The following is a 27,890-nucleotide window of genomic DNA, read 5'->3' as shown; positions in this document are numbered from 1 at the left end:
CTTTGCAAAGTCCAGATAAATCACATCAGCCGCATTACCTACATCCAGATTTGCGCTCACCTTCTCATGGAAACCCATCATGTTAGTTAGACACGACTTATCTTTCATGAATCCATGCTGGTTGTCAGTTATTCTATAATTATCTACAGCATATTTTTGCACCACTTTGTACACCACTGATGTTAGACTTACCGGACGGTAGTCGCCTGGATCCATCTTCTTACCTTTCTTGAATATCGGCACTGTGCCAACCATCCTCCAATCCTGTGACATTGATTGTGTTACAATAGAATCTAAGAAGATGAGATACAGCAATGACGGAGCTCAACTCCCTCAATATCTGTGGATGGCGTTTATTGCAAGGTATGAAAGCTTTAGGGGAGGGGCTTATGGAATATTTTTCTTTTAAAATTAATACATCAGCAGATAATCCATATCAAAATCTGCATAAATTGTAGCTTAATAATTTTGATTCATCATTGAACTCAATGGAGAAACTCTCCAACAAACTATTAAACATTCTGTGACATACAATGGCTTGCAAAAGTATTCAACCCCTTGGCATTTTTTGTGTTATGCTACCTCACTCCCTGGAATTTAATTGTTTTTTGGAGGGTCTGCATCAGTTCTTGTACAGAACACATCTACTACTGTGAACATTTGATTTTCTTTTTATTGTGAAGCAAACAAATAGGACAAAATTTGCTTTACGAGGATATTCTCCGTTGCTTCCATTATTTTTGGGGACTTATAGCAAACCCCTATCAGTAATTTATTATTTTTTCCCCTGCCCCTTATCTCCACCCACAGGGACTCTACATTTTCATTACATTCACCAATATTATCACGCCGGATGGGTTTTAAGGACGATTTTACATATAGACACACACCTCCCCCTCGCTTATCCATTCGGTCATTTCTGAACATACTATAACCCTGCAAGTTAACAGCCCAGTCATGGCTCTCATCCAGCCACATTTCAGATATCCCCACCATGTCATAATTATGCTCCAACACCATTAATTCTAATTCGTCCATTTTGTTGGCGAGGCTTCTGGCATTAGTATACATACACTTTATGTATCTCTCTGTACCTCTATTCTTTCCTAAATTATTAATTGTTTTAACCCCACCTCCCATGCCACCGCCACCCCCAACTTCCTTATTTGTGCCCAGGTCTCTATCTGCACTCTCTTCCCTTCCTATAAAATGAATACCCTCCCCCCCATTCCCTAGTTTAAACACTCCTCCAACCTTCTAGCCATTTTCTCCCCCAGCACAGCTGCACCTTCCCCTTTGAGGTTCAGCCCGTCCCTAGCGTAGAACCTGTAGCCAACTGAGAAGTCGGCCCAGTTCTGCAGGAACCCAAACCCCTCCTTCCTACACCAATTCTTGACCCACTTATTAACCTCCCTAATCTCCCGTTGCCTCTCTGGTGTGGCACGTGGTACAGGCACTATTTTGGAAAATACCATGTTGGAGGTCTGTTATGACCCCAATGGCAGAGGGTCTCAGAAATAAATACCAAGTCTGCAAACACAAAAAAACAGCTCATAGGGCAGTGGTAACTGGGCTGACCGTATATCTAATCCTAGCACCACAAATAGCAGCAGCCGGGGAACGTGCCTACGTTGGTTCTAGACGTCTCGCGCCAGCCGGAGAACTAACTAACCCTAGAAGGGAAAAGATAGACCTTTCTTGCCTCCAGAGAAAAGACCCCAAAAGTTGGATACAAGCCCCCAACAAATAATAACGGTGAGGTAAGAAGAAAAGACAAACGTAAGAATGAACTAGGTATTTAGCAAAGAGAGGCCCACTGACTAATAGCAGAATATAGTAAGATGACTTATACGGTCAGCAAAAACCCTATCAAAATTTCCACGCTGGATATTCAAGAACCCCCGAACCGTCTAACGGCCCGGGGGGAGAATACCAGCCCCCTAGAGCTTCCAGCAAAATCAGGAATCACATTTAGTACAAGCTGGACAAAAATAATAGCAATGCAAATAACCAAAAAACAAGGAAGCAAGACTTAGCTTAATTTTGCAAGAACCCGGACCAGCAGACAGGAGCAAACAGAAAGGACTGATACAACGATGCCAGGCACCAGACTGAGAATTCAGGAAGTTCATATAGCAACACCCCTGGACTAACGACCCAGGTGGGTGCCAAACTGAGGAAAGACAATCCCAGAGTCATATCACTAGTGACCACAAGAGGGAGCCAAAAAAGTCTAATTCACAACAGTACCCCCCCTTTAAGGAGGGGTCACCGAACCCTCACCAAGACCACCAGGGCGATCAGGATGAGCAGCGTGAAAGGCACGAACTAAATCGGCCGCATGCACATCAGAGGCAACCACCCAGGAATTATCCTCCTGACCATAGCCCTTCCACTTGACCAGATACTGAAGCCTCCGCCTGGAGAGACGAGAATCCAAGATCTTCTCCACCACGTACTCCAACTCGCCCTCAACCAACACCGGAGCAGGAGGCTCAACAGAAGGAACCACAGGTACAACGTACCGCCGCAACAAAGACCTATGGAACACAGTGTGAATGGCAAACGACACCGGAAGATCCAAGCGAAAGGACACAGGTTTAAGGATTTCCAATATCTTGTAAGGACCGATGAAGCGAGGCTTAAATTTAGGAGAGGAGACCTTCATAGGAACAAATCGAGAAGACAGCCATACCAAATCCCCAACACGAAGTCGGGGACCCACACCGCGGCGGCGGTTGGCAAAACACTGAGCCTTCTCCTGTGACAACTTTAAGTTGTCCACCACATGATTCCAAATCTGCTGCAACCTATCCACCACAGAATCTACCCCAGGACAGTCAGAAGGCTCCACATGTCCCGAGGAAAAACGAGGATGGAAACCAGAGTTGCAGAAAAATGGCGAAACCAAAGTAGCGGAACTAGCCCGATTATTAAGGGCAAACTCAGCCAACGGCAAGAAGGTCACCCAATCATCCTGATATGCAGAAACAAAACACCTCAAATAAGCCTCCAGAGTCTGATTAGTTCGCTCCGTTTGTCCATTAGTCTGAGGATGAAAGGCAGACGAAAACGACAAATCAATGCCCATCTTAGCACAAAAGGATCGCCAGAACCTGGAAACAAACTGGGATCCTCTGTCAGACACGATATTCTCAGGAATGCCGTGTAAACGAACCACATTCTGAAAGAACAAAGGAACCAGATCGGAAGAGGAAGGTAGCTTAGGCAAAGATACCAAATGGACCATCTTGGAAAAGCGATCACATACCACCCAGATGACAGACATGCCCTGAGACACCGGAAGATCTGAAATGAAATCCATGGAAATGTGTGTCCAAGGCCTCTTCGGGACAGGCAAGGGCAAGAGCAACCCGCTGGCACGAGAACAGCAAGGCTTAGCTCGAGCACAAGTCCCACAGGACTGCACAAATGACTGCACATCCCGTGACAAGGAAGGCCACCAAAAGGACCTAGCCACCAAATCTCTGGTGCCAAAAATTCCCGGATGCCCTGCCAACACCGAGGAATGAACCTCGGAAATGACTCTGCTGGTCCACTTATCAGGAACAAACAGTCTGTCAGGTGGACAAGAGTCAGGTCTACCAGCCTGAAATCTCTGCAACACACGTCGCAAATCCGGAGAAATGGCTGACAAGATTACTCCCTCTTTAAGAATACCAACTGGTTCTGCGACTCCAGGAGAGTCAGGCACAAAGCTCCTTGAAAGAGCATCAGCCTTCACATTCTTTGAACCTGGTAAATACGAGACCACAAAGTCAAAACGGGAGAAAAACAATGACCAACGGGCCTGTCTAGGATTCAGGCGTTTAGCAGGCTCGAGATACATCAGATTCTTGTGATCAGTCAAGACCACCACACGATGCTTAGCACCCTCGAGCCAATGACGCCACTCCTCAAATGCCCACTTCATGGCCAGCAACTCCCGATTGCCAACATCATAATTCCGCTCAGCAGGTGAAAACTTCCTAGAGAAAAAAGCACATGGTCTCATTACAGAGCAACCAGGGCCTCTCTGCGACAAAACGGCCCCTGCCCCAATCTCAGAAGCATCCACTTCAACCTGAAAGGGAAGTGAGACATCAGGCTGGCACAAAACAGGCGCCGAAGTAAACCGGCGCTTCAACTCTTGGAAAGCTTCCACGGCTGCAGGAGCCCAGTTAGCAACATCAGAACCTTTCTTGGTCATATCCATCAAAGGTTTAACAACGCTAGAAAAATTAGCAATAAAACGACGGTAGAAGTTAGCAAAACCCAAGAACTTCTGAAGACTCTTAACTGACGTGGGTTGAGTCCAATCATGAATAGCTCAGACCTTGACTGGGTCCATCTCCACCGCAGAAGGGGAAAAAATAAAACCCAAAAAGGGAACCTTCTGTACTCCAAAGAGACACTTTGAGCCCTTAACAAACAAAGCATTCTCACGCAAGACCTGAAACACCATCCTGACCTGCTCTACATGCGAGTCCCAATCATCAGAAAAAAACAGAATATCATCCAGATAAACAATCATAAATTTATCCAGATACTTCCGGAAAATATCATGCATAAAGGACTGAAACACTGAAGGAGCATTAGAGAGCCCAAAAGGCATCACCAAGTACTCAAAATGACCTTCGGGCGTATTAAATGCAGTTTTCCATTCATCTCCCTGCTTAATGCGCACAAGGTTGTACGCACCACGAAGATCTATCTTGGTGAACCACTTGGCACCTTTAATCCGGGCAAACAAGTCCGACAGCAGAGGCAAAGGATACTGAAATTTAACAGTGATTTTATTCAGAAGCCGATAGTCAATACAAGGTCTCAAAGATCCGTCCTTCTTGGCCACAAAAAAGAATCCCGCACCAAGAGGGGAAGAGGATGGACGGATATGCCCCTTCTCCAGAGATTCCTTGATATACGAACGCATTGCGGTATGCTCAGGTACAGACAGATTAAATAGTCTTCCCTTAGGAAATTTACTACCAGGAATCAAATCTATAGCGCAGTCACAGTCCCTATGAGGAGGCAGAGCACTGGACCTGGACTCGCTGAATACATCCTGAAAATCAGACAAATACTCAGGAACTTCCGAAGGAGTAGAGGAAGCAATAGACACCGGCGGGGAATCACCATGAATTCCCTGACAGCCCCAACTTGACACAGACATTGCCTTCCAATCCAAGACTGGATTATGGGTCTGTAACCATGGTAGACCCAAAACGACCAAATCATGCATTTTATGCAGAACAAGAAAACGAATCACCTCCCGATGTTCAGGAGTCATGCACATGGTTACCTGTGTCCAAAACTGCGGTTTATTTTCCGCCAATGGCGTAGCATCAATACCTCTAAGAGGGATAGGATTTACCAATGGCTCAAGAACAAAACCACAGCGCCTGGCAAATGACAGATCCATAAGACTCAGGGCAGCACCTGAATCCACAAACGCCATAACAGGGTAGGAAGACAATGAGCAAATCAAAGTCACAGACAAAATAAATTTAGGTTGCAAATTACCAATGGCGACAGGGCTAACAACCCTTGTTAGGCGTTTAGAGCATGCTGATATAACGTGTAGAATCACCACAGTAAAAACTAGTGTTGAGCATTCCGATACCGCAAGTATCGGGTATCGGCCGATACTTGCGGGTATCGGAATTCCGATACCGAGATCCGATACTTTTGTGGTATCGGGTATCGGTATCGAAACAACATTAATGTGTAAAAGAAAGAATTAAAATAAAAAATATTGCTATACTCACCTCTCCGACGCAGCCTGGACCTCACCGAGGGAACCGGCAGCGTTCTTTTCTTAAAATGCGCGCTTTTCCTTCCTTCCGTGACGTCACGGCTTCTGATTGGTCACGTGCCGCCCATGTGGCTGCGACGCGACCAATCACAGCAAGCCGTGACGTAATTTTCAGGTCCTTCTAGGCATTCAGTATTTTAAAATTACGTTCCGGCGTTGTGATTGGTCGCGTCGCGGTCACATGGGCGACGCGACCAATCACAAGCCGTGACGTCACGGGAGGCAGGAGACGTGCGCATTTTAAAATGCGCGCGTGTCCAGCCTCCCGTGACGTCACGGCTTGTGATTGGTCGCGTCGCCCATGTGACCGCGACGCGACCAATCACAACGCCGGAACGTAATTTTAAAATACTGAATGCCTAGAAGGACCTGAAAATTATGTCACGGCTTGCTGTGATTGGTCGCGTCGCGGCCACATGGGCGGCACGCGACCAATCAGAAGCCGTGACGTCACGGAAGGAAGGAAAAGCGCGCATTTTAAGCAAAGAAGGCTCCCGGTTCCCTCGGTGAGGTCCAGGCTGCGTCGGAGAGGTGAGTATAGCAATATTTTTTATTTTAATTCTTTATTTTACACATTAATATGGTTCCCAGGGCCTGAAGGAGAGTTTCCTCTCCTTCAGACCCTGGGAACCATCAGGAATACTGTCCGATACATGAGTCCCATTGACTTGTATTGGTATCGGGTATCGGTATCGGATTAGATCCGATACTTTGCCGGTATCGGCCGATACTTTCCGATACCGATACTTTCAAGTATCGGACGGTATCGCTCAACACTAGTAAAAACACAACCCATTCTGACGTCTATGATTTTTCCGTTCATTTCTAGTCTGAATTCTATCACATTGCATTAAATCAGGTGTCTGTTCAGACAACACCACCAGAGGATTAGCAGTTTTGCGCTCCCGCAAACGCCGATCAATTTGAATAGCCAGCGCCATGGAATCATTCAGACTTGTAGGAATGGAGAAACCCACCATCACATTCTTAATGGCTTCAGAAAGGCCATTTCAGAAATTTGCGGCCAGAGCACACTCATTCCACTGAGTAAGCACGGACCATTTCCGAAATTTTTGGCAATATACTTCAGCTTCATCCTGGCCCTGAGAAATAGCCAGCAAGGCTTTTTCTGCCTGAATTTCAAGATTGGGTTCCTCATAAAGCAATCCGAGCGCCAGAAAAAACGCATCAATATTCGCCAATGCCGGATCTCCTGGCGCTAGCGAGAAAGCCCAATCCTGAGGGTCGCCCCGCAAGAAAGAGATCACAATTTTAACTTGCTGAGCTGAGTCTCAAGACGAACGGGGTCTCAGAGATAGAAACAATTTACAATTATTCCTGAAGTTCCTAAACTTAAATTGGTCTCCAGAGAACAGTTCAGGAATAGGTATTTTAGGTTCAGACATTGGACTACTGGTAACAAAATCTTGTATGCTCTGCACACGAACAGCAAGCTGATCCACACCTGTAATCAAAGTCTGGACATTCATGTCTGCAGCAAGCATAAGCCACTCAGAGGTAAAGGGGAGGAAGAAAGAGAGGAAAAAAAAAAAACTCAGAATTTCCTTTCTTATTATCCCACTTCTGCAATGCATTAAACATTCAATGTTGTCCTGGCATACTGTTATGACCCCAATGGCAGAGGGTCTCAGAAATAAATACCAAGTCTGCAAACACAAAAAAACAGCTCATAGGGCAGTGGTAACTGGGCTGACCGTATATCTAATCCTAGCACCACAAATAGCAGCAGCCGGGGAACGTGCCTACGTTGGTTCTAGACGTCTCACGCCAGCCGGAGAACTAACTAACCCTAGAAGGGAAAAGATAGACCTTTCTTGCCTCCAGAGAAAAGACCCCAAAAGTTGGATACAAGCCCCCAACAAATAATAACGGTGAGGTAAGAAGAAAAGACAAACGTAAGAATGAACTAGGTATTTAGCAAAGAGAGGCCCACTGACTAATAGCAGAATATAGTAAGATGACTTATACGGTCAGCAAAAACCCTATCAAAATTTCCACGCTGGATATTCAAGAACCCCCGAACCGTCTAACGGCCCGGGGGGAGAATACCAGCCCCCTAGAGCTTCCAGCAAAATCAGGAATCACATTTAGTACAAGCTGGACAAAAATAATAGCAATGCAAATAACCAAAAAACAAGGAAGCAAGACTTAGCTTAATTTTGCAAGAACCCGGACCAGCAGACAGGAGCAAACAGAAAGGACTGATACAACGATGCCAGGCACCAGACTGAGAATTCAGGAAGTTCATATAGCAACACCCCTGGACTAACGACCCAGGTGGGTGCCAAACTGAGGAAAGACAATCCCAGAGTCATATCACTAGTGACCACAAAAGGGAGCCAAAAAAGTCTAATTCACAACAGAGGTCCTTGCTTTCAGCTTGCAGCCTAATTCCCTGAAATCATCTTTAAGGACCTTCCACCTACCTCTAACTTTGTCATTTGTGCCAATGTGCACCATGACCGCTGGGTCATTACCAGCCCTTCCCAGTAATCTGTCATCCCGATCAGCGATGTGTCGGACTCGAGCGCCAGGAAGGCAGCACACTGTTCGACGATCCCTGTCTTTGTGACAGATTGCCCTATCTGTTCCCCTAATAATTGAGTCCCCCACTACCAGCACCTGTCTGGCCTGCCCTGCTCTCCTATTTCCCTCCTTACTGGAGCAGTCACTCCTCCGGCTTTCAGAGGACATGCCTGGCTGCAGCAGTGCTACCTCTGTACTGGCACCCCCTCATCTGCCAACTTAGCAAACTTATTGGGGTGTGCCAGATCAGGACTAGCCTCCCTGGCACTCTTCCCTCTACCCGGCCTTTGAACTGTCACCCAGCTTGCTGCTTCACTGTCCTGCAGCTCCATCCTACCATCCCCCACCTCATCTATCCCATTGAGCGTCTGCTTAGTGAGCAGAAGACTGGATCTCAGTGTTGCCAGCTGCACATTTACATCCAGAATCTGGGCTTCCAAATGCACAACGTGCTCACATCTCGCACAGCAGTATGCACCCTCGACCGGTTGATCAAGGATTGCATACATGTGGCAAGATGTGCACTGGATGGCATTAACAATAGTGGAGCACATTTCCTAATGGGGATTGCAGCAGACAGAAACGGACAATAAAAAATAAATGCAAAGTATTAATAAAATACAGACAGCAATTCAATAATTCCTCACTTGGAAACTCCCTGAATCTCAAGTCACACACTTACCGCCGTTCATACTTACACTCCGGTCACACTCGCTAAGCGGAAGATTTAAAGAAGTTTTTTTCCCCTCAGCAGCAATCCACCCTGCTGTTCAATGCACTTCCAAAAATCATTGATAGACTGAAACAGGTTTTGCTTAAGAATATTCCAGTATTTTGCACCATCCATCTTCCCCTCAACTCGGACCATTTTCCCTGCCCCTGCTGCAGAAAAACATCCCCATAGCATGGTGCTGTCACCATCATGTTTTACTGTGGGGATGGTGTTATTGAGATGATGAGCTCTGTTGGTTTGGCACCAGACATAGCGTTTACCTTGGAGGCCAAAAAGTTCAACTTTGATCTGACCACAACACCTTCTTCTTTATGTTTGGGTAGTCTCCCTCATGTTTTTTTGGCAAACTCAAAATGAGTCTTACAGTTTTTTTTCTGCCCACTCTTCCATAAAGGCCACCTCTAAGGAGTATACGGCTTATTGTGGTCATATGGCAGATACTCCAGTCTCTGCATGGAAACTCTGCAGCTTCTCCAGGGTTACCTTTTGTCTCTGTGCTACCTCTCTGATTAATGCCCTCATTGCCGAGCTGAGAGTTTTGTTGGGCGGTCCTCTCTTGGCAGATTTGTTGTGGCACAAGGTTCTTTCCATTTAATGATAATGGATTTGATGGTGCTCTGGGGATCATCAGAGATTGGGATATTTTCTTAAAACCCAACCCTGACTTGTAGTTCTCAACAACTCTGTCCCTGGCTTGTTTGGAGATCTCCTTGGTCTTCATGGTGTTGTTTAGTTAGGATACTTTCACACTTCTGTCTTTACAGCTCCGTCGCAATCCGTCGTTTTCGGAAAAAAACGGATCCTGCAAATGTGCTTGCAGGATGCGTTTTTTTTCCCATACACTTGTATTAGCGATGGATCGCGACGGATTGCCACACGTTGCATCCATCGTGCGATGGATGCGTCGTGTTTTGGTGGACCGTCAGCACAAAAAAAGGTCCATGTAATTTTTTTTGTGCGTCGCGTCCGCCATTTTCGACCGTGCATGCGCAGCCGAAACTCCGCCCCCTCCTCCCCGGACTGCAGAATGGGCAGCGGAAGCATTGAAAAACGGCATCCGCTGCCCACGTCGTGCAGTTATTTCACAACGTCCGTTGGTACGTCGGCCCGACGCATTGCGATGGGCCCGTACCGACGGAAGTGTGAAAGTGGCCTTAGCAGTGCCTCTTGTTAATGGTGTTTGTTGTGTATCCACTTTTTGGGCTCCCCTGGTGGTTGCTGGTGGTATTGGTGACTTGTTTGCACTTTGCTGCTTCTGTTCACCTGCTTCCATCAGCGTTTGGGAGTTTCCTATTTAGCCTTGCTCTCCAGTCATTTCCTTGCCGGTCATCATTGTAACCAGAGCCTTCGGTTGCATGTTCCTGCTACTAGTCTGCTGATCAGCTAAGTGGACTTTGTCCTTTTGTTTTGTATCTTTTGTCCAGTTTGCAGTTTTGTAATTCTCTGTAGCTGGAAGCTCTTGCGGGCTGAAATTGCCACTCCTGTGTCATGAGTTGACACAGGAGTCTTAAAGTAATTTCAGGATGGTTTTTGAAAGGGTTTTCAGTTGACCGTGAAGTCCTCTTTTGTATCTTTCTGCTATCTAGTAAGTGGACCTCTCTTTGCTAAATCTACTTTCATACTGTGTATGTCTTTTCCTCTTAATTCACCGTTATTACATGTGGGGGGCTGCTATCATCTTTTGGGGTATTTCCCTAGAGGTAAGCCAGGTCTGTTTCTTCCTCTACCAGGCGTAGTTAGTCCTCCGGCTGGCGCATGGCATATAGGAAGCCGTAGGTATGCTCCCTGGCTACTATTAGTTGTGTGGTAGATTTAGCTCACGGTCAACTCGAGTTTCCATCACCCGAGAGCTCGTTCGTTATTTATATGTTTCTTACGTTCCCTTGCCATTGGGAACCATGACAGGTGTTGCAGCCTCTGTGGCCTTTCAGAAAGGTAAAGTGTATATACTGATAGACATGTGACAGTTAGATTACACACAGGTGGACTTTCTTTCACTAAGGGCTGTCCCACACGTCCAGATAATTCCGGTACCGGAAACAATCGGTACCGGAATTATCCGTGTGCCCCTACGTTTCTTGTGTACATCAGTGTGGCACACTTGCGGCACACGTGTGCCGCCCGTGTGCCCACTGGGTACCACACGCACCGTGCTGGGTACCACACATACGAGCATCTGGTGCTGAATCCGCGATTCATATGTTCCCTGCAGCAGCATTTGCTGCAGAGAAAATATGAATAATAGTGTTTAAAATAAAGATCTATGTGTCCGCCGCCCCCCCACCCCCTGTGCGCCCCCCCGCTGTTCAGAAAATACTCACCCGCTCCCTCGTTGGCTGTCAGTGCTTCCTGGTCTGGCCGCGGCTTCCACTGTATGCGGTCACGTGGGGCCGCTCATTTACACTCATGAATAGGCGGCTCCACCCCTATGGGAGGTGGAGCCACATATTCATGAGTCTAATCGGCGGCCCCACGTGACCGCATACAGTAGAAGGGGCGGCCGGCACAGAACACTGCGAGGGAGCGGGTGAGTATTTTCTGGACAGCGGGGGGGCGCACAGGGGGTGGGAGGGCGGGGGACACATAGATCTTTATTTTAAACACTATTATTCATATTTTCTCTGCAGCAAACGCTGCTGCAGAGAAGATATGAATGGCGGCTTCAGCACCATGTGGGGGGAACAGCGCTTACTGTAGCGCTGTCTCCTGCACGCACACGGACTGCAGACGGACAACGTCCGTGTGCGGTCCGTGTTTTACACGGACCCATTGACTTTAATGGGTCCGTGTAATACGTGCGCTCCCACGAACACTGACATGTCTCCGTGTTTGGCACACGGAGACACGGTCCGCAAAAAATCAGTGACATCTGCACAGATGCATTGATTTTTATGGGTCTACGTGTGTCAGTGTCTCCGGTACGTGAGGAAACTGTCACCTCACGTACCGGAGCCACTGACGTGTGAAACCGGCCTAAGGATGTGACTTATGGAGGTAATTGCTTGCACCAGAAATTTTTAGGAGCTACATAGCAAAAGGGTTGAATACTTATGCACATGCCAATTTTTAGTTATTTGATCCCATAAATTTAATTTATATATTTTTCTCACTTCATTTCAACTACTTCGACTATTTATTGCATTACACACAAATCGGATTACAAAAATATTTAAACACAGATTGTAATGTAACAAAATAGGTAAAAAGCCAAGGGGGTGAATGCGTTCGGAAGCCACTGCAATTTTTTACAATGCAACTGTGAGATCTGTATCGCATGTCAATTTACGTGTGTATGTTTTTACGCAGCAGATGGGTGAGCTTTTGTAAAATGCTGGTAATGTAATCTGTTGTGGATGTTCTGTGTGTAAGTCTGAATGGAAAATTGTCGGTATTTTTTTGCTATGTATGAATGTAGCTTTAGTCATTACTTTATTTGTATGCAAAACACATCCTTTTGAGAGCCCTAATAAATGTTCTGTGCAAAGTACCTCGGGTGGGAGTATTAAAAAAGATCTTACCCAGCAAGTAATATCATTATGTGCAGCATAATTGTATATAATTCACATTTTATGTTTATACTTTGATATACGAAAATGTATCGTCTGATGTGCAGAATAGAGGCGCTGGCTGACAAATTGATCATAATCTCCACTGTTCTGATTTCAAGTATCGTGTAATAAGATTCTATGATGAAAGCTGTTACAATAAAAACCTTATGTTTCGGGAATTTGGCACAATGAACATTGAGTCCAGTATGTGGTTAGAATAAAAAAAAACACTTGGAGATAAGCGTATTAATATCTAAACTAGATATATGGCAAAACTGTCTATACAGTAGTGTGAAAAAGTGTTTGCCCCCTTCCTTAATTCCTATTCTTTTGCGTGCTTGTCGCACTTAAATTTTTAAAATCACCAAACAAATTTAAATATTGGACAAATATAACACAAAATGCAGTTTTTAGATGAATTTCTTTATTACTAAGGAAAAAAGAAATCCAAACCTACAGGGCCCTGTGTGAAAACGTGAGTGCCCACCCCCTTAAAACATAAATTAACTGTAGTTTATCACATCTTTAGGAAGCTGGGTTCCAATTCCCTAGCCATACCCAGGCCTGATTATGTAAGGGGGTGTGCAGGTGGCTGGTTTGAGCCCTGAATTCCTGTGCATGCCTGCCTAATGAAACTGGGTATGTTTTGTGTTTGCTGTGTGCCCTGTGTAGTTTATGATAGTTGACAGTGTTTAATATGATAATGGCTGACTCTGTTCTGATATCTGTGCGTTAGGCCTCTTTCACACTTCCGTCTTTTCTCTCCTGTCGAAATCCGTCGAGTTTTGAAAAAACAGGATCCTGCAAATTTTTCTGCAGGATCATGTTTTTTTCCCATAGACTTGTATTGGCGACGGATTGTGACGGATGGCCATCTGTTTCATCCATCGTGCACTGGATCCGTTGGAAAATAGCGGTTTGTCGTGCAGAGAAATCGTTCAGAGGAATGTTTTTTCTGCACGTCGGAAAATCGCTCAGCGACGGGTCCTGCGCTGTCCTTCGTCGGCTATAATGGAAGCCTATGGACGCAGGATCCGTCGCTGACCCTCAAACACAGGAATCCAGCGACGCATCCCGTTTTTCTAAGGCTACTTTCACACTAGCGTTAACTGCATTACGTTTCAAAACGTCTTTTTTCAGAAAAAACGCATCCAGCAAAACTTTTTGCTGGATGCGTTTTTTTCCCATAGACTTGTATTGGCGACGTATGGCGACGGATTGGCATACGTCGTGTACGTTTTACGGATGCGTCGAAATTTGGCGACACGTCGTCTCAAAAAAACGTAGATTGTAACGTTTTTTGTCTCCGCCTAAAAAACGTGTCGCGACGCATCCTGCGGCATACGTCGTTGGCTGCAATGGAAGCCTATGAGCGACGGATGCGTCGGGACACGTCGTACGACGCAATACAGCGCTGCAATACGTTTTTTTTACACTGAGCATGCTCAGAAGAAGTATTTTGTTGCCAATTGGTCAGACACCCCCAAATCTATATAAACCTGGCCTGGGCCTTCAACCCCACATATGCCAGCAAGATCCAGAGAGAAGACTGCCAGCAAGAGCCAGAGAGAAGACTGCCAGCAAGAGCCCAGCCAGCCACAAGACCCCAGCCAGCCACAGGAGCCAGCCACCATAGAGCCAGCCACAGGAGACAGACACAGGACCCCAGCCAGCCACAAGACCCGAGCCAGCCACAGGACTCCAGCCACAGGAGCCAGCCACCATAGAGCCAGTGTGAGTATTGCAATTTTTGTGTGCATCTGTGTGCCTGTGCATTTGTGTGTGTATATGAGGTACTGACTACAGAAAGAGCTTAAAACCTGAAGAGAACCTGAGGCCTGCCATCGTCCTGCACCAGCCAGTGCCATGCTAGAGTCCAGATGCAGCCTGATTCCAGCCACTGTGAAGACATCCAGCTACAGCCGGAGGACTGCCAGCCTTTTGTATGTGTGTGTGTGTGTGTATGCGTCTTCTGATTGGGTTCACCTTTCTGCCTTTGTTGTACATATGTGTATTTGCATAAAGCTATGTGCGTGCATGTGTATGTGTGTATTTTTTTACGGCTGTGTGATTTTGTATCATGTGCCTGCACCATATTATGCCTTTGCCAATTTTATGCCTGTTCATGTGGGAGGGTATGTGTCCATGTGCAGGATTGCATCAGGATGTGGTCAGGATTTTCCATCAGTATTTGTACGCCAAAACCAGGAGTGGGTGATAAAATCAAAAGTGTGCCTGTTTTCCTATTATACTTTACCTAATTTTTACACTCCTGGTTTTGGCTTACAAATACTGATGGGAAATCCTGACCAAATTCTGATGCAATCCGGAATGTGGAAACATACCATGCATGTTTTTTGTGTACGTCTTGTTGATGGCATGTGCATTTGTCCATGCTGTAATTGGTTATTTGCCTTTTTCTGATGTATGGACTGTATAGTGGTCTGTGCAGCATGTGGTTTAAATGTGTTTTTTTTTTTTTGTTTTTTTTTTAAATCTGATGTGTTTTTTAAAAAAGTCTAGCGGTCTGCAGCTTGTGGTTTGAATGTGTGAGTGTGGGGTTTTTCTATTTAATAAAAGTGTTGATTTTATTTTAATTACTGTTATAACCATTAGTAGTTGAAGTACTTGTATTTAAAATAAAGAGCATGTCAGCTCCTAATTGTGATTTTTAAAAAAAGAGAGAAAAAAAATAATAATAATAAAATGTGTTTTAAAAAAATGTCCGTAGTATTATTTCATAAAGGTAAATTTAAAACTGGTGTATGTACCAATGGTTACACATGCAATACAGGGTTGGTTGAGGGCTCATTTTTTTAATAAAGGTTAACTTGTAAAGTTTTTTTTTTTTTTGGGGGGGGAGGTTATTTTTTTTAAATAAAATGTGTCAAATATATTTTTTCATAGTGTTAACATTTTAAAATTTTATTTTTTGGGACATGGAAATGAATGGTATAACGTGCAACTTTTTGGGGGGTTTTTGGTGTTCACCTGTATGAACATTTCTGACATCATTTCAGTAGGGTGTTTATCATTGAACATTACCTAGTTCAGGGGGTGGTCTAACTATAGATCCATTATACATATTAACAGATAAACCAGGACCGCAGCCACTGACCAGCCCACCAGGACCACAGCCGCTGCCCACCAGGACCACAGCTAAGTGTTAGAAGTAAGTTTTGAAGACCCACAATCTGCTACTTCAATGTGTCGAGCAGATTGCAAGTGTCTCTTTAACTTACAGAAACACCAGGACCACAGCCGCTGCCCACCAGGACCACAGCCGCTGCCCACCAGGACCACAGCCGCTGCCCACCAGGACCACAGCCGCTGCCCACCAGGACCACAGCTAAGTGTTAGAAGTAAGTTTTGAAGACCCACAATCTGCTACTTCAATGTGTCGAGCAGATTGCAAGTGTCTCTTTAAGGCCGGAGACACACTGGTGCGAGAGACGGCCGAGTCTCGCTGGTTAAAAGCAAGCTGTGGCACCGGCACTCCGGAGCGGAGCGTGCGGCTCCATGTATTGCTATGCAGCTGCACGCTCCGCTCCGGAATGCCGGTGCCACAGCTTGCTTTTAACCAGCGAGACTCGGCCGTATCTCGCACCAGTGTGTCTCCGGCCTAACTTACAGAAACACCAGGACCACAGCCGCTGCCCACCAGGACCACAGCCGCTGCCCACCAGGACCACAGCCGCTGCCCACCAGGACCACAGCCGCTGCCCACCAGGACCACAGCTAAGTGTTAGAAGTAAGTTTTGAAGACCCACAATCTGCTACTTCAATGTGTCGAGCAGATTGCAAGTGTCTCTTTAACTTACAGAAACACCAGGACCACAGCCGCTGCCCACCAGGACCACAGCCGCTGCCCACCAGGACCACAGCCGCTGCCCACCAGGACCACAGCTAAGTGTTAGAAGTAAGTTTTGAAGACCCACAATCTGCTACTTCAATGTGTCGAGTGTTGTGAATTTGGATTCTGGGCTCCCCCGGTGGCTACTGGTGGAATTGAACTGGTGTCTTCATCTTCTCTGTTCACCTGTTCCCATCAAGATGTGGGAGTCGCTATATAACCTTGCTGCTCTGTTAGTTGCTTGCCGGTCAACAATGTTATCAGAAGCCTCTCTGTGCTTGTTCCTGCTCCTAGACAACTACTAGATAAGTTGGACTCTTGTCCATGTTTGTTTTTGCATTTTTGTTCCAGTTCACAGCTGTAGTTTCGTTACTGTGTCTGGAAAGCTCTTGTGAACAGGAATTGCCACTCTGGTGTTATGAGTTAATGCCAGAGTTTTAAAGTAATTTCTGGATGGTGTTTTGATAGGGTTTTCAGCTGACCATGAAAGTGTCCTTTCTGTCTTCTGCTATGTAGTAAGTGGACCTCAAATTTGCTAAACCTATTTTCATACTACGTTTGTTATTTCATCTTTATTCACCGCCAATACATGTGGGGGGCCTCTGTCTCCTTTCGGGGTATTTCTCTAGAGGTGAGCTAGGACTGATATTTTCCTCTGCTAGCATTATTTAGTCCTCCGGCTGGTGCTGGGCATCTAGAATCAACGTAGGCATGCTACCCGGCCACTGCTAGTTGTGCGTTAGGTTTAGTTCATGGTCAGCTCAGTTCCCATCTTCCAAGAGCTAGTTCCTATATATGCTTATGCTATGTTCTCTTGCCATTGAGATCATGACAGTTTGACCGGCCCACTAAAGGGTTAAAATCCTTGGCTGAGAAAGGAGAGAAATAAGTAGTCTGCTGAAATTTTTTTTTTTTTTTTCTCTCCTAATCTTTGAATGGCTCTGTGTCCACCTGTTTGTAATGGATCTTCAGAGTGTAACTGCAGGTTTGAATAATCTCGCCACGAAGGTACAAAATTTGCAAGATTTTGTTTGTCATGCACCTGTATCTGAGCCGAGAATTCCTTTGCCGGAATTTTTCTCGGGGAATAGATCCGGGTTTCAGAATTTTCGAAATAATTGCAAATTATTTTTGTCCCTGAAATCTCGCTCTGCCGGAGACCCTGCACAGCAGGTCAGGATTGTGATTTCCTTGCTCCGGGGCGACCCTCAAGACTGGGCTTTTTCATTGACACCAGGGGATCCTGCGTTGCTCAATGTGGATGCGTTTTTTCTGGCCTTGGGGTTGCTTTATGACGAACCTCATTTGGAGCTTCAGGCAGAAAAAACTTTGATGTCCCTATCTCAGGGGCAAGATGAAGCGGAAATTTACTGCCAAAGATTCCGTAAATGGTCTGTGCTTACTCAGTGGAATGAGTGCGCCCTGGCGGCGACTTTCAGAGAGGGTCTCTCTGATGCCATTAAGGATGTTATGGTGGGGTTCCCTGTGCCTGCGGGTCTGAATGAGTCCATGACAATGGCTATTCAGATCGATAGGCGTTTGCGGGAGCGCAAACCAGTGCACCATCTGGCGGTGTCCACTGAGAAGTCGCCAGAGAGTATGCAGTGTGATAGAATTCTGTCCCGAAGCGAGCGGCAGAATTTTAGACGGAAAAATGGGTTGTGTTTCTATTGTGGTGATTCTACTCATGTTATATCAGCATGCTCTAAGCGCACTAAAAAGCTTGGTAAATCTGTTTCCATTTGCACCTTACCGTCTAAGTTTATTCTATCTGTGACCCTGATTTGCTCTTTGTCATCTATTACCACGGACGCCTATGTCGACTCTGGCGCCGCTTTGAGTCTTATGGATTGGTCCTTTGCCAAACGCTGTGGGTATGATTTAGAGCCTTTGGAGACTCCTATTCCTCTGAAGGGGATTGACTCCACCCCATTGGCTAATAAAAAACCACAATACTGGACACAAGTAACTATGCGTATTAATCCGGATCACCAGGAGATTATTCGCTTTCTGGTGCTGTATAATCTACATGATGATTTGGTGCTAGGATTGCCTTGGCTGCAATCTCACAACCCAGTCCTCGACTGGAGAGCTATGTCTGTGTTGAGCTGGGGATGTAAGGGGGCTCATGGGGATGTACCTGTGGTTTCCATTTCATCATCTATTCCCTCTGAAATTCCTGAGTTCCTGTCTGACTATCGTGACGTCTTTGAAGAATCCAAGCTTGGTTCGTTACCTCCGCACCGAGAGTGCGATTGTGCCATAGATTTAATCCCGGGTAGTAAATACCCAAAGGGTCGTTTATTTAATCTGTCTGTGCCTGAACATGCTGCTATGCGAGAATATATAAAGGAGTCCTTGGAAAAGGGACATATTCGTCCATCGTCATCTCCCTTAGGAGCCGGTTTTTTCTTTGTGTCAAAAAAGGACGGCTCTTTGAGACCATGTATTGATTATCGGCTTTTGAATAAAATCACTGTTAAATATCAATACCCATTGCCGTTGTTGACTGATTTGTTTGCTCGCATAAAGGGGGCCAAGTGGTTCTCTAAGATTGACCTTCGTGGGGCGTATAATTTGGTGCGAATCAGGCAGGGGGATGAGTGGAAAACCGCATTTAATACGCCCGAGGGCCACTTTGAGTATTTAGTGATGCCTTTTGGTCTTTCAAATGCTCCGTCAGTTTTCCAGTCCTTTATGCATGATATTTTTCGTGATTATTTGGATGGATTTATGATTGTGTATCTGGATGATATTCTGATTTTTTCGGATGACTGGGACTCTCATGTCCAGCAAGTCAGGAGGGTTTTTCAGGTTTTGCGGTCTAATTCTTTGTGTGTGAAGGGTTCTAAGTGTGTTTTTGGGGTACAGAGGATTTCCTTTTTGGGATATATTTTTTCCCCCTCTTCCATTGAAATGGATCCTGTCAAGGTTCAAGCTATTTGTGATTGGACGCAGCCCTCTTCTCTTAAGAGTCTTCAGAAATTTTTGGGCTTTGCTAACTTTTATCGTCGATTTATTGCTGGTTTTTCGGATATTGCTAAGCCATTGACCGATTTGACTAAGAAGGGTGCTGATGTTGCTGATTGGTCCCCTGATGCTGTGGAGGCCTTTCGGGAGCTTAAGCGCCGTTTTTCCTCTGCCCCTGTGTTGCGTCAGCCTGATGTTGCTCTACCTTTTCAGGTTGAGGTCGACGCTTCTGAGATCGGAGCTGGGGCAGTGTTGTCGCAGAAAAGTTCTGACTGCCCCGTGATGAGGCCTTGTGCCTTCTTTTCCCGTAAATTTTCGCCCGCTGAGCGGAATTATGATGTTGGGAATCGGGAGCTTTTGGCCATGAAGTGGGCTTTTGAGGAGTGGCGCCATTGGCTTGAGGGGGCCAGACATCAGGTGGTGGTATTGACTGACCACAAAAATTTGATTTATCTTGAGACCGCCAGGCGCCTGAATCCTAGACAGGCGCGCTGGTCATTATTTTTCTCTCGGTTTAATTTTGTGGTGTCATACCTACCGGGTTCTAAGAATGTTAAGGCGGATGCCCTTTCTAGGAGTTTTGAGCCTGACTCGCCTGGTAACTCTGAGCCCACAGGTATCCTTAAGGATGGAGTGGTATTGTCAGCCGTTTCTCCAGACCTGCGGCGGGCCTTGCAGGAGTTTCAGGCGGATAGACCTGATCGTTGCCCACCTGATAAACTGTTTGTTCCTGATGATTGGACCAGTAGAGTCATCTCTGAGGTTCATTCTTCTGCGTTGGCAGGTCATCCTGGCATTTTTGGTACCAGGGATTTGGTGGCAAGGTCCTTCTGGTGGCCTTCCCTGTCACGAGATGTGCGAGGCTTTGTGCAGTCTTGTGACGTTTGTGCTCGGGCCAAGCCTTGTTGTTCTCGGGCTAGTGGATTATTGTTGCCCTTGCCTATTCCTAAGAGGCCTTGGACGCACATCTCGATGGATTTTATTTCAGATCTGCCTGTTTCTCAGAAGATGTCTGTCATCTGGGTGGTGTGTGACCGTTTCTCTAAGATGGTCCATTTGGTTCCTCTGCCCAAGTTGCCTTCTTCTTCCGAGTTGGTTCCTCTGTTTTTTCAAAATGTTGTTCGTTTGCATGGTATTCCTGAGAATATCGTTTCTGACAGAGGGACCCAATTTGTGTCTAGATTTTGGCGGGCATTCTGTGCTAGGATGGGCATAGATTTATCTTTTTCGTCCGCTTTCCATCCTCAGACGAATGGCCAGACCGAGCGGATTAATCAGACCCTGGAGACATATCTGAGGTGTTTTGTGTCTGCTGACCAGGATGATTGGGTTGCTTTTTTGCCATTGGCGGAGTTCGCTCTCAATAATCGGGCCAGCTCTGCCACTTTGGTGTCCCCGTTTTTCTGTAATTCAGGGTTTCATCCTCGATTTTCCTCTGGTCAGGTGGAATCTTCGGATTGTCCTGGAGTGGATGCTGTGGTGGAGAGATTGCATCAGATCTGGGGGCAGGTGGTGGACAATTTGAGGTTGTCCCAGGAGAAGACTCAGCTTTTTGCCAACCGCCACCGTCGTGTTGGTCCTCGGCTTTGTGTTGGGGATTTGGTGTGGTTGTCTTCTCGTTTTGTCCCTATGAGGGTCTCCTCTCCTAAGTTTAAGCCTCGGTTCATCGGCCCGTATAAGATATTGGAGATTCTTAACCCTGTTTCCTTCCGTTTGGACCTCCCTGCATCCTTTTCTATTCATAACGTTTTTCATCGGTCATTATTGCGCAGGTATGAGGTACCGGTTGTGCCTTCCGTTGAGCCTCCTGCTCCGGTGTTGGTTGAGGGTGAGTTGGAGTACGTTGTGGAGAAAATCTTGGACTCTCGTGTTTCCAGACGGAGACTCCAGTATCTGGTCAAGTGGAAGGGATACGGCCAGGAGGATAATTCTTGGGTGAATGCATCTGATGTTCATGCCTCTGATCTGGTTCGTGCCTTTCATAGGGCCCATCCTGATCGCCCTGGTGGTTCTGGTGAGGGTTCGGTGCCCCCTCCTTGAGGGGGGGGTACTGTTGTGAATTTGGATTCTGGGCTCCCCCGGTGGCTACTGGTGGAATTGAACTGGTGTCTTCATCTTCTCTGTTCACCTGTTCCCATCAAGATGTGGGAGTCGCTATATAACCTTGCTGCTCTGTTAGTTGCTTGCCGGTCAACAATGTTATCAGAAGCCTCTCTGTGCTTGTTCCTGCTCCTAGACAACTACTAGATAAGTTGGACTCTTGTCCATGTTTGTTTTTGCATTTTTGTTCCAGTTCACAGCTGTAGTTTCGTTACTGTGTCTGGAAAGCTCTTGTGAACAGGAATTGCCACTCTGGTGTTATGAGTTAATGCCAGAGTTTTAAAGTAATTTCTGGATGGTGTTTTGATAGGGTTTTCAGCTGACCATGAAAGTGTCCTTTCTGTCTTCTGCTATGTAGTAAGTGGACCTCAAATTTGCTAAACCTATTTTCATACTACGTTTGTTATTTCATCTTTATTCACCGCCAATACATGTGGGGGGCCTCTGTCTCCTTTCGGGGTATTTCTCTAGAGGTGAGCTAGGACTGATATTTTCCTCTGCTAGCATTATTTAGTCCTCCGGCTGGTGCTGGGCATCTAGAATCAACGTAGGCATGCTACCCGGCCACTGCTAGTTGTGCGTTAGGTTTAGTTCATGGTCAGCTCAGTTCCCATCTTCCAAGAGCTAGTTCCTATATATGCTTATGCTATGTTCTCTTGCCATTGAGATCATGACAGTCGAGCAGATTGCAAGTGTCTCTTTAACTTACAGAAACACCAGGACCACAGCCGCTGCCCACCAGGACCACAGCCGCTGCCCACCAGGACCACAGCCGCTGCCCACCAGGACCACAGCCGCTGCCCACCAGGACCACAGCTAAGTGTTAGAAGTAAGTTTTGAAGACCCACAATCTGCTACTTCAATGTGTCGAGCAGATTGCAAGTGTCTCTTTAACTTACAGAAACACCAGGACCACAGCCGCTGCCCACCAGGACCACAGCCGCTGCCCACCAGGACCACAGCCGCTGCCCACCAGGACCACAGCCGCTGCCCACCAGGACCACAGCTAAGTGTTAGAAGTAAGTTTTGAAGACCCACAATCTGCTACTTCAATGTGTCGAGCAGATTGCAAGTGTCTCCTTAACTTACAGAAACACCAGGACCACAGCCGCTGCCCACCAGGACCACAGCCGCTGCCCACCAGGACCACAGCTAAGTGTTAGAAGTAAGTTTTGAAGACCCACAATCTGCTACTTCAATGTGTCGAGCAGATTGCAAGTGTCTCTTTAACTTACAGAAACACCAGGACCACAGCCGCTGCCCACCAGGACCACAGCCGCTGCCCACCAGGACCACAGCCGCTGCCCACCAGGACCACAGCCGCTGCCCACCAGGACCACAGCTAAGTGTTAGAAGTAAGTTTTGAAGACCCACAATCTGCTACTTCAATGTGTCGAGCAGATTGCAAGTGTCTCTTTAACTTACAGAAACACCAGGACCACAGCCGCTGCCCACCAGGACCACAGCCGCTGCCCACCAGGACCACAGCCGCTGCCCACCAGGACCACAGCCGCTGCCCACCAGGACCACAGCCGCTGCCCACCAGGACCACAGCCGCTGCCCACCAGGACCACAGCTAAGTGTTAGAAGTAAGTTTTGAAGACCCACAATCTGCTACTTCAATGTGTCGAGCAGATTGCAAGTGTCTCTTTAACTTACAGAAACACCAGGACCACAGCCGCTGCCCACCAGGACCACAGCCGCTGCCCACCAGGACCACAGCCGCTGCCCACCAGGACCACAGCCGCTGCCCACCAGGACCACAGCTAAGTGTTAGAAGTAAGTTTTGAAGACCCACAATCTGCTACTTCAATGTGTCGAGCAGATTGCAAGTGTCTCTTTAACTTACAGAAACACCAGGACCACAGCCGCTGCCCACCAGGACCACAGCCGCTGCCCACCAGGACCACAGCTAAGTGTTAGAAGTAAGTTTTGAAGACCCACAATCTGCTACTTCAATGTGTCGAGCAGATTGCAAGTGTCTCTTTAACTTACAGAAACACCAGGACCACAGCCGCTGCCCACCAGGACCACAGCCGCTGCCCACCAGGACCACAGCCGCTGCCCACCAGGACCACAGCTAAGTGTTAGAAGTAAGTTTTGAAGACCCACAATCTGCTACTTCAATGTGTCGAGCAGATTGCAAGTGTCTCTTTAACTTACAGAAACACCAGGACCACAGCCGCTGCCCACCAGGACCACAGCCGCTGCCCACCAGGACCACAGCCGCTGCCCACCAGGACCACAGCCGCTGCCCACCAGGACCACAGCTAAGTGTTAGAAGTAAGTTTTGAAGACCCACAATCTGCTACTTCAATGTGTCGAGCAGATTGCAAGTGTCTCTTTAACTTACAGAAACACCAGGACCACAGCCGCTGCCCACCAGGACCACAGCCGCTGCCCACCAGGACCACAGCCGCTGCCCACCAGGACCACAGCTAAGTGTTAGAAGTAAGTTTTGAAGACCCACAATCTGCTACTTCAATGTGTCGAGCAGATTGCAAGTGTCTCTTTAACTTACAGAAACACCAGGACCACAGCCGCTGCCCACCAGGACCACAGCCGCTGCCCACCAGGACCACAGCCGCTGCCCACCAGGACCACAGCTAAGTGTTAGAAGTAAGTTTTGAAGACCCACAATCTGCTACTTCAATGTGTCGAGCAGATTGCAAGTGTCTCTTTAACTTACAGAAACACCAGGACCACAGCCGCTGCCCACCAGGACCACAGCCGCTGCCCACCAGGACCACAGCCGCTGCCCACCAGGACCACAGCTAAGTGTTAGAAGTAAGTTTTGAAGACCCACAATCTGCTACTTCAATGTGTCGAGCAGATTGCAAGTGTCTCTTTAACTTACAGAAACACCAGGACCACAGCCGCTGCCCACCAGGACCACAGCCGCTGCCCACCAGGACCACAGCCGCTGCCCACCAGGACCACAGCTAAGTGTTAGAAGTAAGTTTTGAAGACCCACAATCTGCTACTTCAATGTGTCGAGCAGATTGCAAGTGTCTCTTTAACTTACAGAAACACCAGGACCACAGCCGCTGCCCACCAGGACCACAGCCGCTGCCCACCAGGACCACAGCCGCTGCCCACCAGGACCACAGCTAAGTGTTAGAAGTAAGTTTTGAAGACCCACAATCTGCTACTTCAATGTGTCGAGCAGATTGCAAGTGTCTCTTTAACTTACAGAAACACCAGGACCACAGCCGCTGCCCACCAGGACCACAGCCGCTGCCCACCAGGACCACAGCCGCTGCCCACCAGGACCACAGCTAAGTGTTAGAAGTAAGTTTTGAAGACCCACAATCTGCTACTTCAATGTGTCGAGCAGATTGCAAGTGTCTCTTTAACTTACAGAAACACCAGGACCACAGCCGCTGCCCACCAGGACCACAGCCGCTGCCCACCAGGACCACAAAACAATGTCCTCTTCTGACAGCCCTCCTCCACAGCAACAGCGTGTATCGGTAAAAGTTAACGCAAAAAATGGGTTTATTTTTTTTGGTTTTTTAAAATTACATTTTGATGTCTAACCACATGCATAAATTATGTTTCAACAGGAAGCTGAATCAGATGAGGAGCTGTCAGAAGGGGGCGAGACGGGTGGAGAGATGCTAGTGGAGGAGGAACCAAGTGTAAGTAGTGGTGAAACAGTTTTTTCGCACATCACACTGCACCATACACAAAACAGATTTTCATACATAACTAAACACAGAAAATATATGCCTACATTACTGAGAATTTGTTTCCTTTATTTCAGGCTGCTGCTGCTGCTGCTCCTGCTGCTGCCGCTGAAGGTTCTCCCAGAGTCGGCGGACTCGTCGCCGCGGTCGGCCATCAGTGAGTTTTTTTTTTTGGGAGGGGGATTCTATTGGTACTTAGTGTTTCAGTGTACTAATAAGTTTGTTTTTCTTCTTCCTTTTTTTTGGCACAGGCTTCACAGCGTGCTCCCGCAGTAGATGACGATGACATCGACATTGATAATCTAATTGAGGAGGTTCGCGTGCGGGAGCCGCTGTGGAACATGGCTGACCGCAGGCATGCTGATACCGGTGTCACCCGTCGGCTCTGGGACGAAGTGTGTCGCAACCTGTTTCCAAGGCGGGAGAGCCTTCATCCTCAGCAGCAGAGCAAACTAGGTAAGTATTCACTTTCCAGTGATGTTTTGAGCTGACTGTAATGTATTGCATTTACCAATTTTTTGTTTTTTCTTTTGATTCTTGTCTTCACAGTTGGAAAGATTAGGAAGCGGTGGCGGTCACGGAGGGATCGCTTTAAGAGGGAATTCAACCTGGAGATGCAGGCCCCGAGTGGCTCTGCAGGAAGGAAGAGGAGCAAATACAAATATGGCCAGGCCCTCTCCTTCCTGAGGCGAACCATGCTAAGCAGAGTGTAAGTATTCTACAGCCCACTAATAACCATGTTAACCTGTCTACTTAGTTTGCTTTCAGTCAGGGCTTTTTCATTCCAATGTATTAATTTCTTTTTTATTCTTTCACAGCACCTTCTCCAGCCACCGGGCGCCTGCATCTTCCTCTGCGCCCTCTGGAGCGATCCCTCCTGAGTCCGCCACTGAGGGCCACGTCGGTAGGCCCCACACCTCTGTCCCCTCCTCTGACCCCTCTGTCCCCTCCTCTGACCCCTCTGTTCCCTCCACTTCATCCGCCCCAAGCAGTGGAGCATTATTGCAGGCTTCATTGCTCGCATCTGATGCTGAACAGTTAGCGTTCCCTTTACCCCACCCCTCTGATCCTGCCACCTCGACACCACCATTAGGTTCGTGGCGGCAGCGACAGAGGGGTCAGGAAAGGAGCTATGCTCCTGAGTTCTTACACCTGAATGCATCCTTCCAAGGCTCTTTCAAAATTTTGGGAGAGCAAGTGACTGCTGGTTTCAACATGGTGCAGTCACGCATCAGTGAAACAAGCCGTGAAACCAGCAGTCGCTTGGATAGGCTGCATTCAGCTGTAAGTCCCGATCCGGCCAATCTTTTTTTCCAATCCATGCTCATGAGCATGGAGAAGCTTTCTTTTGAGCAACAGATGCGGGTAATGAATACCTGCCATAATGCTGCACTGCAGGCCATTAATGAATCGACCCACACACCTCCCCACACCTCCACTCCAATTCCACCCCAGGCCCCATTTCCACACCATACCCCCCATTACCAAACCCAGCCCCAATACCCACACCAGCACCATTACCAAACCCAGCTCCAATCCCCACACCAGCACCATTACCAAACCCCACGCCAGTCCCACTACCCTACCCAGTCACAATACCCGACCCAGTCCCCACAACAATCCCGGCCCCCAGACCAAATTACTTCCCCAATGTTTTCCTTACTCAACTTTTCTCTTCCCCCTACCCCAACACCACCCCCCTCTGGTCAGCCTCTTGGTTTAACCCCCCCTTCCACTGCACCCCAAACAAGTAGGGTTTCCCCACCTATCGACGTGGTCCAACCTTCCTGCCCCTCCTCCTCTCATATCTCCACCCAACACTTTACAAATTTTCAAAGTGTTATTAATGTAAATAATATTATAAAAAATGTTCAAATTTTTCAAAAAAAAAGTTGGAAAATAAAAATATATTTTTTTTGCAAAACAAAACAAAAAAAAAGATAAAATAAATTTCTGATTACAATTCTACTCTTTGTGTGTGTGTGGATTTAATAAGGTAATATAATAAAAAAAGGTTTAATAAAAACAAACACCAGACATGTAAAAGGTATAACATAATGGTTTTACTAGCAAGAAAACCACGCTTTTGGGCCTTTTTTTGGGGGGGGGCTGAAACACTTTTTTTACATAAACAAAACACATGGGAAACAGGTTACACATGGGAAACAGGTTACACAATCATGTCTTGCCACGGGATCCGCCCGACAGGTGAGACAAAATAATCGGCAAACTGGTCCCTCATCCTTGTAACTGAACTTGTAGAGCGAACCGAGCTGCTGCGGTAGTCCCACAAGGTGGTCTCCAACTCTTCATCATCCAAAGAAAAGGGCTCCTTTGACAGGACAAAGTTGTGGAGCACCACACAGGCTTTAACTACCTCGTCTATAGTTGTTGTTTTCAGCTTGATAGCCGTCAGCAGAACTCGCCACTTCGCCGTCAATATGCCAAAGGAACACTCCACTACTCTTCGTGCTCTAGTAAGCCGGTAATTAAAGACCCGCTTGGTATGGTTTAACCCCTTCCCGACCCATGACGTCACGTAGGCGTCATGAAAGTCGGTGCCAATCCGACCCATGACGCCTATGTGGCGTCATGGCGGGAATGCTTCCCTGCGGGTCCGGTGACCGGGGTCATT

At 47.1% G+C, this 27,890-nt stretch overlaps 2 protein-coding genes across 2 annotated transcripts in view; both read left to right on the top strand.

Annotated features, from left to right (window-relative positions):
* The window catches only part of ODAD1 (outer dynein arm docking complex subunit 1), a 346,929-nt gene that overhangs the window by 15,617 nt on the left and 303,422 nt on the right, over positions 1 to 27,890 (top strand). The window lies entirely within an intron of this gene.
* Positions 315 to 27,353, top strand: LOC143767766 (uncharacterized). Its single transcript, XM_077256290.1, has 3 exons — positions 315 to 363; positions 25,805 to 25,964; positions 26,074 to 27,353. Exons 1-3 carry the CDS (start codon positions 315 to 317, stop codon positions 27,197 to 27,199), a joined length of 1,335 nt encoding a protein of 444 aa, XP_077112405.1. The 3' UTR covers positions 27,200 to 27,353.

Source organism: Ranitomeya variabilis, chromosome 4, assembly GCF_051348905.1.
Source record: "Ranitomeya variabilis isolate aRanVar5 chromosome 4, aRanVar5.hap1, whole genome shotgun sequence".
NCBI classification, from domain to species: Eukaryota; Metazoa; Chordata; class Amphibia; order Anura; family Dendrobatidae; genus Ranitomeya; species Ranitomeya variabilis.
This window is presented reverse-complemented; position numbering and strand designations above follow the sequence as displayed.